Here is a 13342-nt window from a genome sequence, read left to right on the forward strand (position 1 = left end):
AAATGGTCACTGAATGCTTCAACACCCATTCTTCCCCATCATCTCACCATATACTGAATAAAATAGTCTTCAAGACCAGCACTGCCCACTTATAGAGTCATAGAGGTTTACAGCATGGAAACCGGCCCTTTGGCCCAACCTGTCCATGCCTCCCAGTTTTTACCACTATGCTAGTCTCAATTGCCTGCATTTGGCCCATATCCCTCAATACCCATCTTACCCATATAATTGTCTCAATGTTTTTTTAAAAGACAAAATTGTACCCGTCTCTACTATTGCCTCTGGCAGCTTGTTCCAAACACTCACCACCCTCTGTATGAGAAAATTGCCCCTCTACATCCTTTTCTATCTCTCCCCTCTCACCTTAAACTTATGCCCTCCAGTTTTAGACTCTCCTACCTTTGGGAAAAAATGTTGACTATCTACCTTATCTATACCCCTCATTATTTTATAAACCTCTATAAGATCACCCCAAAGTGCCCTATGCTCCAGGGAAAAACTTCTTAATGGAAAGCAGATTGAATTGAACTACCATCCACAGAAGAAATTTCTAGGCTAGCTTCTCCTTAAAGAATTCTTGAAACAGAAGTATACGATATTATGTTTTCTATTCTATAAAATAGTTCATGCAAATACAATAATAATCTTTATTGTCACAAGTAGGCTTACATTAACACTGCAATGAAGTTACTGTGAAATCTGAATATCTTTAGTTTCTAAATGCAATTGACTGAGCAGAGTAAAAATACAGCATAGGCTTAATGAATAAAGTGTTCATTGAGAAATGTGCCAACTTACTGTATTCAGTGCTCAAGGCTATGAAATGGGATTCGACGGGAAAGTGGTGGACGTACTTGCAACAAACATTAAATCAGCAATATTTTCAACAGCTTCATAAATCATTTTTTTCAATAAGGTAGTTATGTTCTCTTCAATAAATCATTCTCAAGCATTATAATAATAGGTTACGAAATATGGCCTTATGGGAATATATAATGAGAAGATTTATCCAAGTTTGTGAAATAATTTTTCATTTATTTTGCTTTAATTGGTAATTTTTTCCCCGAAAGATGTTTATACTGATGTTGCTGATGTAACTGAACAATAAAAGTACTTAAGGACAGCACAATGGTACAGCACATTGCATGTGAAAAATAAAAAAATAAAGCTTGCATTTATACGAGTACCTTTCCTAACCTCAGTGGTCCTAGCGTGCTTCACAGCAATGTCTGAAGTGTAGTAATTGTTGTAATCAATGAAACAATCCCTGAAGTGTAGTAACTGCTGTAATATAGGGAAATGTGACAGCCAATTTGTGCACAGCAGGGTTCTGCAAACATATACAGCGAGGTGACTAAATAATTAGCTTTTGGAATACTGCTCGAGATAAAGAATAAACAAGCGATTGCGAGAACTCTGGTGCTTTTTTCTGAGGAATGTCATGGGATCCTTTGCATCCAAGAGATCGTGCATCAAGCAAAAAAATGTTCCGGTCTTGGGTGACTGTGTGCAGTTTGTACTTTCTCCCAGTGGCTGCATGGGTTTCCTCTGGGTGCGCTGGTTTCCTCCCACAGTCCAAAGATGGGCAGGTTGAGTGAGGTTACGGGGATAGGATGGGGAGTGAGCCTAGGTAGGGTACTCTTTCAGAGGGTCGGTGCAGACTCAATGGGCCAAATGGCCTCCTTCTGCACTGTAGGGATTCTATGGTTTTCGATGGTGGCAGATTGGGCTTCGATTTAACATCTCGTGCAAATGAGTAGACATGCATTTATATTACATCTTATGATCTCAAGACATGGTGAAGTGCTTCACAGCCAATGAAGTATTTTGAAGTGCAGTCACTGTTGTTATGTAAACAAACATAGCAGCCATTTGCACAGAAGGCTTCTTGTAGAGTAAAATTACATGTTAAGTTATTTTTTTGCTTGATGCTTAAGGGATAAATATCTAAACAGGTAGTTGGGACCTCAGTTTAGCAGCTGCACTATTGCATTAAAGTTTCAACTGTAATAAATGTTGAAGACCTGAGGCAGAGATGAGTGTGCTATCAAATGAATCCAGGTGACTCCAATTACAAGATAAGCCAGAGTGTGAAAGTTGTGAATTTTTTGGAGGACTGGACAAAAAGGAAAATAATTGCAATTTGTACAGTAGGGATTACACTCCCATTGAGAGATGATTCCATCCAAATATTCAAATATCCAGGGTAACACAGTGGTTCGCAGTGCTGCATCACGTCAGGGACCCGGGTTCAATTCCGGTCTTGGGTGACTGTGTGCAGTTTGTACTTTCTCCCAGTGGCTGCGTGGGTTTCCTCTGGGTGCGCTGGTTTCCTCCCACAGTCCAAAGATGGGCAGGTTGAGTGAGGTTACAGGGATAGGATGGGGAGTGAGCCTAGGTAGGGTACTCTTTCAGAGGGTCGGTGCAGACTCAATGGGCCAAATGGCCTCCTTCTGCACTGTAGGGATTCTATGGTTTTCGATGGTGGCAGTAAGCAAAGTCGCAATCAGGTACAGTGACCTCGCATGAACCACTGGGGAGCTCCCAAAATAATGTCTTACAGCTTCAGTCAACCATGTACAACTGCTGGATAGAACACAGGAAAGCAAAACAATTTGTTTGAAAATTACTTAGATGACACGGTCATGAACTTTGGTTTCCTATTTAAAATTTACAGTTAACAATGACTGAAGAGCTCAGTATGACATTTTCATTGTTAATGAGATGAATTTAAATTGGTTTTGAAATATAACTTCACTAATTCAGATTAATGCAAAACCAAAAGTGCTTCATGTTCAGGCTCACTACCAACCTCAGTCCAGTTTGTTTACTGTGAATCCTGTATAAGTGAGACAAGTAAAATGGGTAGCTAACAGGAATTGGGCATCTTATCCAGTGACACTAAACTAGCTAACTAACACTAATTAGACTTAACATTGAACTAATTTTAATTATTATTAGGAGGTATTTCCATTTGGAAGCAAGTTTTAGTCACATAGTTTAGTGCCACATTAACTATAAGATTAGACTACAATCCTCAGCAGTTGGTGAAATAATGTAAAATGGAATTTTAGGATTGTGACAATCGATACCTTCTCTACAAGGAAAATCAGAGATGTAGAATGGAGTCCTGGTAGAGCAGTGGAAATGAAAATCTAGCATAATTTACAAAAACAACAGGCTCCAGCAATGGGGAGCATTGTGGGGACTTTCCAGATGAACCAGTTAAGGAATAATGGCCTTCCTCATACCAGTTTGTCTTGTGCGGCTGGTGCCTTTGAAACATCCATTGTGCTGTTTAAGAGGGCGACGCAAACTATGTTACTTCTAAAGGAGTGGGGATGTAGGTGGAAAAAGGATATTCTATATCCAGGGCACTGAAAATAGAAATTTGGAACAAATGAAATCCCCTCTCTTACAGACAGTGGAAGTGGACGAACAGGTTACAGCTCTCTAGGTCAGACAGTGGTGACTTGCTTTCAAAGAAGAAGAATGAGGGCAATGTAAAGGTAAGATAAATGGAATGTGCCTTGGAAACCATCAAACTGATCTGCCTAGTCATGGACATATAAAAAAGGCTCTGTGATAACAGCGAAGCTAGGTAGCTGAATTACAATACATTGATGGCATTTCTCCATTTAAATACAAATCAAAGTTAATTATGTGAAATATCACATTTTTCTGTGGTTAAGATTTTCATATCATAAAATGTATTTACAAGTATTTTATCGGTCGGCTAAGTAATTTTTGCTCTGGATTGATGCTGATCTAATATGACACAATTCTGGAATTAGGGACTGACCTGACTCTTGATCTCCTTCGGTTTCATTCTGGAGTCAGGTGGAGCTCTGACCTTGGATTTGTGCTGCCATTATACACTAACTTTGGAATGGCACGAAGCAAAATCATTGGCTGAATTGATGTTACAGCAATAGCACGAGGCACCCTTAAATTGAATCAGCTTCAGGATTTAACATTTATCATTTGATGGTGTTTTGAGCTCTATGGAAGAAAACACTCAATCAGTATTGGGACCTAGCAAGTATGCAGCGATTCAATGCTGTAGGGTTTAAGTTTGCGATTATCCTTGCTGCAAGTTGTCAATTTAAGCTGTGCTAAAAAGGTAATGCAGGAAAAGGAAGAGATAAAATTGAACAGTGAGCCAATCCTAGCCTCCATTTATGCACTTTGTATCTTAACCAGTTCAAAAGAGACCTGACCCTGCGTCACAAAAATGGAATGTGCCTTGGAAACCATCAAACTGATCTGCCTAGTCATGGACATATAAAAAAGGCTCTGTGATAACAGCAAAGCTAGGTAGCTGAATTACAATACATTGATGGCATTTCTCCATTTATATACAAATCAAAGTTAATTATGTGAAATATCACATTTTTCTGTGGTTAAGATTTTCATATCATAAAATGTGTCTGCAGAGTCCAGAGTCCTTACCAGTCATGAGTGTCATTTGGGACTCATGTAACCAGCAGTGCAGTTTCCAGACTTTAATACTTAGAAAAAACAGGATCACTGCCAGTTAAGCATCTCTAGGGGAAGTCCGAGACCTGAAATAGCAGGTGTTATAACACTGCACTTCAGTTGGGCTGGGCACATTGGTGACATTGTAAACAATGATTTTTTTTTAAATAAATAATTTTTATTGGAATTTTTTACAGAAAATATAAAATATACCAACAAACAATGAAATGCAACAAAATAACAACTGTCACACCCCCCAGACCGTATCAACGCATGTATCATATCCCCCCCACCCCCCCAACCCCAACAAGAGAACTTAAAAATAAATTCAAATTAAATAAACAAACATAGTCATCGTTCCTCCCCTTTTCCCTCCCCCCCCCTTTTCCCTGCCCCCCCCTTTCCCTCCCCCCCCCCCCCTTTCCCCCCCCCCCTTTAGGGAGAAGTCCCTAAAGACCCCATTTACTTCTGTCCCCTTTTGCACTACATTCCCACCCCCATCTGTCACTCCACCAATTTCCCTAGCAGCATCTCGCCTACGGAGCTGATGCGCGAACATCCTGCTCACCTTCTCCCCATACTCATATACCGCGCCCTGCGCCCTCCTCCACTGTGTCTTCGCCTTTCTGGTGGTCAACAAGTCAAATTTGGCCTGCAAACTACGCCGTTCCCCCAGCAACCCCTCCTCCGGTGCCTCCGTGTATCTCCTGTCCACATCCAGGAGCTCCCCCACCAGTCTCTCCCTCTCCTTCCTCTCCCTCCTTTCCCTGTGGGCCCGGATGGAGATCAGCTCCCCCCGGATCACTGCTTTCAGAGCCTCCCAGACCATCCCCACCCGGACCTCCCCCGTGTCATTGGTATCAAGATACCCCTCAATACTTCTCCAGACCCTCCTACACACCTCATCAGCCAGCATCCCCACATCCAGGTGCCAGAGCGGGCGCTGGTCCCGCGCCTCCCCCATCTCCAGATCAACCCAGTGCGGAGCATGGTTTGAAATCGCTATGGCCGAATACTCGGCATCCTGCACCCTCGGGATCAATCCCCTGCTCAGGACGAAAAAATCTATTCGTGAATAAACCCTATGGACATGAGAGAAAAAGGAATACTCCCGCGCTCTCGGTCTCCCAAACCTCCAGGGATCCACCCCTCCCATCTGGTCCATGAATCCCCTCAGTACTTTGGCCGCCGCTGGTCTCCTACCTGTCCTTGAACGGGACCGGTCCAGTGGGGGATCCAGCACTGTGTTAAAGTCTCCCCCCATGATCAGGCCCCCTGCCTCCAGGTCCGGAATGCGGCCCAACAAGTGCCTCATGAAGCCAGCATCATCCCAATTCGGGGCATATACATTAACCAGCACCACCTTCTCTCCCTGCAGCCTACCCTTCACCATAATATATCTGCCCTCCTTGTCCGACACCACCTCAGCCGCCTCGAACGCCACCCTCTTCCCCACCAGAATCGCCACCCCCCAAGGATTAAAACGTTTTTTAAAAAAAGAGTACCCAATTCTTTTTCTTTCTAATTAAGGGGAAATTTATCATGGCCAATTCACCTACACGGCACATCTTTTGGTTGCGAGGGTGAGACCATCGCAGACATGGGGAGAATGTCCGTGTGGAGTTTGCACAGTCACCTGGGACCTGCATCTAACCCGAGTCCTCGGTGCCGTGAGGCAGCAGTGCTAATCACTGCCACCGTGCCACCCTTAATATCAAGGAAATTGGGTAACAAATGCTGAGCAATATACTCACAACTAACCTGAACACTGTGTATTCTTTAAGATGCTGCATCATTTACAAACATTGTCATTTTTCAGCCTACAGAATGTGGTACAAGATAGGTGGTATTTATTTTGTAAGACTGTGTAAAGGTGCAGTAGAGGAACCCAAAGAGTACTGAATTTGTAGCTTTACCAATGCAAGCCTTTAACTGAACACTTATACTGAAAAAGTATAAGTTGTCAGAGATAAAGGGATTCAAGAACTTTTAAACAGTGCATGATTTAGAATAGCTGCCATGAATTACAACTGCCTATCGAACGTCAAGTCAAAGCAGAATTATAAACTGTGGTTTGCGCTGAATAGGACATTAGTAAAAGAAATTTACAATGGTATCCGTTCCATCAAATTAACAAAGCTTGACCTCTGGAAGAAGACGGTAGCAACAGTGAAGACAGCTCCATTAGGAGTCCATCTCTCTTTGCAGCTCCCCACCAAAAGCAGATGGAGCCTCCTTTTAGCAAAATGCACCGTGACTCCAAGTTTATAGATGAGCATCTGGGATGTTTCCTCACGCAGTGTGTGGTACAACACAGTCAAATCTATCAAGTGCCCAGGCTTTTAATTAATGAGTTGGAAACCTGCATTGTACACCTCTAGATGCAAAGACCCCGAGCATCAAAAAAAAATGAAAGAATGCCTCGAGTTGTGAACGGTCAACAACATGTGCGCAAGAATAATGTTTAAGAATCAAAGCTCCTGAAAGTTCTCAAATTCTGCACCATAATTTTACAGTTTTATATGTATGAGACAGAAGCACAATAGAATATTGCAGAACACTGTGCTAATCATTTGGGAGGGCATGGATCAAAATAGAAAAGTACATTCAGTTAATGCACAGCAAGAATTCTGTCATGAATATCCGTCATAGCCCAGTTTACATTTTAACAATATTAGGTCTATGCACAAACATTTAATTGACTCTAGTTCCCTGTTGCGGGCGGGACTTCAACCATTAATTTCATTTTAACCAGAAATCATTTTTACAAAGCAGTACTCAGTCACAAGTTGAAGCAAATGGCTAAATTAAAGAGGCAGCAGATTTCATGTTGTCTATAATTGTCAAGTACCGACCCGTAGAATTATACAAAAAAAGTAAATATCAATATAAAATGAGGAATACAGTGACTTGCTCGCTGATCTATTTCATTAGAATGCATATGAAATATACTTTTGCTGGCCAGTTCTGGCTTTGTATTTGACCTCAGTGTAGGAACAGGAACTGGTCATTGCGTAACTTTGGAGTATTACTGAATTGCTAAATTACAGATTTATTTGTAAATATTACTAAAATTGTACAAATTCCATCCATAAAGTGGTTCAATGGTAAGGTAACAATATTACATATTTGGACAAAAAGTAAACTGGAATCAGTGTGGAAAATATTTGGGTTAATATCAGTAGCACTGATATTTGATCAAATGTTAGTCAAGGTAGGAGCTGGTGAAAGGAAGACAACATGCGCTTTTGCAGAAAATAAAGGGTCTCTTTGGAAAATAATCCCTGAACGAGAGGAACATTCAAAAACTACACTCAAAGAGATGGATGGTACTGGCAGCAACGTAAATGTGACAAGTTAAAAATAACAACCTAATGAACCACTGAAAAAATTAGTGTACATGCTAGAAACATTGCAATTTTCCAACATTTTTTGTGGTTTTGTACAGTTATTGCATTAAAACACAGAGCAAGTTATCACGTACTGTATGAGTTGCACAAACAATTGTAAAGAGCAGAAATGATCACTAATGGGTGCGTGATTCCAAAATTGGATGACATACACAATGCTCTATTTGAATGGAGCAAAACTCTGAGAAGACCATATTGTTTTTCAATTCAGTGAAAGTTCAATAATATATTTTCTAATTGAGTTGTCAAGTGACTGCTCAGGGTTGCATAGAATCAATGCCCCAAATGATCCTCAAGAAACCTAATCAGATCACTCATTTATTGCTTCTGCAGTCTACCCCTCCCGAGTGTTATACACTGTTCCATCAATGGCCTCTTCCAACGGTGCACTTAACCCACTCATTGAGGAACAGCAAGTGTGTCAACCAATGTGATTCATCCAGTTACTTACTCTCTCTCTTTTTCCATTTAATAGCACACGAAGCTCTTCAAATTATCCTAAGGGGAATTGCAGTTGCCAAATTATTCTGACAGTGGACATTAGGTACCACAGTGGTATGGTCTGCACAACAACATACTATAAGCTGCGAATACATGGAAAATATAAAACTGAGAGAAACAAAAGCTCCAGTGATTAAAATGGGTGCAGATCAATTTGAAAATACTGCAATAATTCTTAAAATATGTAAATGTAAAAACTAACATTGTTAGTTATTCTTAAAAAAAACAACAGGGACATTGGAACAGTAGTCGGCTCCTACTTTCGATCATGGCTGATCTGTACCTGAACACCACATGCTTTGATAGTCTTTCCTTAGCAATAATTTGTCAATCTCAAATTTTCAATTCCCCCAGCACCTACATAACCTTTTGGGGAACAGGAGTGTGGATGGGGGTGGTGCAGAGGGAGAAAGAGTTCTACATTTCTACTATCTCGCAAATGAAAAATATGCTTTCTGATTTCACTCTTACATGGCCTGGGAACAATTTTCAGATTGTATCTGCTTGTTCCGGAATTCCCTCACCAAAACAAATAGTTTCCCTTTATTTACCTTCCTGAATCTGTTCATTATTTTGGGGCTGTACGGCAGCAGTGGTTGGCACAGTTGCTTCACAGCACCAGGGTCCCGGGTTCGATTCCCAGCTTGGGTGACTGTCTGTGCAGAGTCTGCATGTTGTCCCCGTGTCTGCGTCGGTTTCCTCCGGCTGCTCCGGTTTCCTCCCGCAGTCCAAAGATGTGCAGGTTAGGTGGATTGGCTATGATAAATTGCCCTCAGTGTCCAAAAAAGGTTAGGTGGGGTTACTGGGTTACGGGGATAGGGTGGGGTGCTCTTTCCAGGGGCCAGTGCAGACCTGATGGGCCAAATGGCCTCCTTCTGTACTGTAAATTCTATGATTCTATCATTTTAAACACCGTAATGGTTTATGTGAGCTGTCTTCATGATTTAACATCGCAACAGTTATTAGAAGCCTAATATTCGAGCCTGCTCCACCATTCATTATGATCATGGCTGATCATCTAGTTCAATACCCTGATCCTGCCTTCACCCCCATATCCCTCGATTCCTTTAGCCCCAAGAGCTATATCTAATTCCTTCTTTAAATTACATAATGTCTTGGCCTCAACTATTTTCTGTGTTAGCAAATTCCATAGATTCACCTCTACCTGGGCGAAGGAATTCTCCTCACCTCAGTCCTAAAAAGTTTACCCCATATCCTCAAACGATGACCCTTAATTCTGGACTTCTCCACCATCAGGAACATTCTTTCTGAATCTACCCTGTCTCATGCTGTTAGAATTTTATAAGTTTCTAAGAGATCCCCTCTCACTCTTCTAAACTCCAATGAATATAATCCTAACCGATTTAGTCTCTCCTCATTTGACAGTCCCGCCATCCCAGGTATCAGCCTGGTAAACCTTCGCTGCACTCCCTTGATAGCAAGAATATCTTTCCTCAGGTAAGGACACTAAAACTGCACACAATACTTCCCCCAGGTGTGGCCTCACTAAGTCCTTTAAGACTTAGTGTTATAGTGTTAAATCGGTTGCGTACCCACTCACTCCAAGTAGAATATGGCCTTCATGAAGTGCAGTGCCCAAAACTGAATACAATATTACAGATAGGGTCTGACCAAAGCACTGTGCAACTGAAGCACAACTTCTTCCTATTTGTACACTAACCCCATTAAGATAAAGGCCAACATTCTCATCTGCTTTTCCGATTGCTTTTCATCCCTGCGTACTAGCTCTTAGCGCTTTGTGTACAAGGACATCCAAGTCTCTTTGCTCCTCCACCTCATCTAATTTCTCACCACTAAGAAAATGTTCTTAGTTTTCGAATCGTTTTATCCTAAAGCGGCAAGTTCATTATTTAGATTCACAGGGCCTAATGGCGTGAGGAAGTTGACCATATAGCTGAAGCAATAAAGGATTCTTCTACTTTCTAGCCTTCCATTAGCCCAAGATTCAGTAATTCAGCACAGATGGGAAACCAAAGCTCGTATTTTTCTAGTTTTTGTTGCTCAGTATCACGCTGTGCAGTTAATACGAACCATGTGCTAAAACCATTTCAAAGCTTACAAATTTTTTTAAAAACTGTTGACATTCTAAAGAAGTAACAAGTACAATATTGAACGGAGACCAACCTAATTTGTCCTCTGACCAGGGGTCTGTTCTTCGTCCTGTTCATGTTCGAGTCAAATGGCACCTCAAAGAACTATTAGAAAATACAATGGGACATAGTATTAGACACAGTCAATTTGATGAAGCAAGTTCAAGTTTGACATAATAGAGAAAAATGTGCTCTGACAAGATCAACCTTCAAACACAGCGAGGAGTTAAACTTGAAATTATGCCGAATATAGAAAAACACTTTCATACCTTTGAGTGCGTTCTCAAAAGGTTTAGTCTCTGCTTTAAGATAGCAATTGTTTTTATTGATTTCACTTGAGGACCACAGAAAGTCAAAATTATACTTATGTTTTCATATATTCCAACACTGCAACCTAAATAAAATGGTTTCTGAATCCATTAATTATATAAACAGTAACATTCCTAAGTTAACATCCTGCAATAGGAAAGGAAGAATATTATTTGCTTTCCCCTCTCTATCGAATTCTCCATTTAAAAATCACCATAGTAGACCAATAGAGGGCCTTCTGTGGTCAGGTGGGTTTGAATTGGATTCAGGATGATGCAAAACATTGCCTGTGATGACAGTCAATGTAAATCTATCAGGAAATGTGCAAGCCATGATTATCTCATGCAGTAGAATGGCACAGAAACAGAAATAGGTAATATGATTCTCCACAGGAAATTTTTACCATTTACCTGACCGTCATCGCCCCATCATCACCTACCACCTGGTGTCAGTATCCAGTATTGTCTGGATGGGAACCTTTCCAACCTTTGTTATTTCAGGCAAGAAATATATTGACTACAACGGACATCCATGACCTTCAGTTTGCGGATGATTGGGATGATTGCTGTGTGATGGCTCATTCTGTGCAGGGCATGCAAAGGGTGCTTGACCGCTTCAATGTTGAGCATCCCTCACACCGTTAGTGTAGATGGGGTAGCTCTGGAGTATGTGCAGCACTTCCCATATTTCGGCAGCCAACTCTCCAAGGAACTACCATCAATCAGGAAGTCCAGCACAGTCAACTGTGCCAATGCTGCCTTCTTCAAACTGTGCCAGGGTGTCTTGGACAACAAGGACCGTACGAAATCAATAAGGGTCCTGGTTTATAGGCCTTTGTGTGGACCACCCTCCTTTACTGTGGCAAAATGTGGATTGTCTGTCAACATAAGATCATTGAGCGCTTCCATCAGTGGTGCTAGCACTGAATTCTGGGGAACAAATGGAAGGACTGCCAGGCCAATGCTGAAGTCCTCCATGAAGTTGCATCTACCAGTGTCAAAGCACTGCTCCTGCGGAACCAACTCCAACGGATGGGCTATTGTATCTGGATGCCCGGAAACTGTCTGCTTCAGCAGGTTCTCTTTTCCCAGCTCTCCGCTGGTCAACACTTTAAGGGTGGTCAAAGGAAAAGGTATAAGAATTCACTCAATGCTGTCCTAAAGCATGGAAGCATTAATACCACTGATTGGGAAGAGAAGGTTGTGGACTGCTCAGTATGGCTTGATCTGGCTCATCAAGGTACAGGCTGCTCAAAGGCTCAGCAACTTGACAGCGAGGCTGTGTCAGAGGAAGGAGAGGGAAACCAACCTGGGGTTGCGAGCCTGACGGATGTCATTCTCGATTTCAAGAGGCGGCTGCCGCTGATAACCTAAGAATTATGATATTTCAGCTATGGTTATACACATTGATAGATAATTGGGATTGAATTCCATCAAATATCACCATCCCCCTCCTACACTGACCTTCCCCTTTAAATTTGCTGTATTTCCCTAAAATAGACCATGTTCTTTGGAAACAGGTGGTTTGCATTTAACGACTAATCGCAGCTCAAACCCAGTAAAAGATGAGACCAAATGCAAAATACCATGTTGTGTAAAATATGGAAGTGAAAATTCCTTAAATATTGAAGTTGCGCCATTGCAAGTAATGGTATTGGCACTGAGGTTACTTTATTTGAACTGAATCCAGGGCAAAAATGAATCACTGTAATGGACAATTCTCATGAAATATAGTGAAACAGACGGAGTGATGCTGTTTTCAACACACGCCTGATATTAACCTTCATGTGTACCAGGCTAGAGCCTGGCACACTCATGATAGTAGCATCTTCCCCAAGTCTCAGTAAGTCAACTTTAACTTGAGAGTAATCTTGCTACAATTTGCTATGATCAGTGACCGTTCGGCACTCAGGCTGCAGTCTGTGCAAAACCTGAGCAAGTCATAAGCATGGGTCTCAGTTCAAATGTAGGTGTTTTTATTATGAATTGTTTCAAAGAGTTTGCACATGCACGATGGACCAAAAGGGCATCTTCTGTGTTGCAAGGTTCTATGATTAACAATTTTCATTTCCTGGCATCGTTTTCCTTTGCTAAGCGCAATAAAAAAAAATCCACTAGAAACAATTCTGCAAAAAAAATGCAACAGACTAAATTGGAACACTGCTGGTAACTGCTCAACTCTTGCGCTGTCCTTTCAAGTCCTTTGTGGTGCGACAGGGGTTATTTATAAAATGCATCCTCCACTAGCAACACTTTGTATTTTCTTTGAAAGGGTCTTGGAGGACAGACTAAAGTAGAGTTCTCGGCATAGATAATTGGATCATGTGCACTGGATATTCAATGGTGATTGCTCTACCTCATATTACACTTGATATTAGTTTTAACTGAAATTGCATATATTGTGTGTTCGTCAATGCACTTTTATAATGATTCACTATGCATATTCAAGTTGGTAATGATCAAAAATTGCTTTCTAAATGCATGTTTCTTGGATGCATCTTAAACCTACTTTCCAGGAAGACTGAACATACAG

The 13342-nt window shown here is 41.4% G+C and overlaps 1 protein-coding gene across 1 annotated transcript in view; it reads right to left on the minus strand.

Moving 5' to 3' along the window:
• LOC119953193 (protoheme IX farnesyltransferase, mitochondrial) overlaps window positions 1–13342 on the minus strand; it is a 156619-nt gene that overhangs the window by 10759 nt on the left and 132518 nt on the right. Inside the window, exon 5 of the mRNA XM_038777185.1 lies at window positions 10536–10606. Within this exon, the coding sequence (XP_038633113.1) occupies window positions 10536–10606 (71 nt within the window). The remainder of the gene's footprint in view (window positions 1–10535; window positions 10607–13342) is intronic.

Source organism: Scyliorhinus canicula, chromosome 18, assembly GCF_902713615.1.
Source record: "Scyliorhinus canicula chromosome 18, sScyCan1.1, whole genome shotgun sequence".
NCBI lineage: Eukaryota > Metazoa > Chordata > Chondrichthyes > Carcharhiniformes > Scyliorhinidae > Scyliorhinus > Scyliorhinus canicula.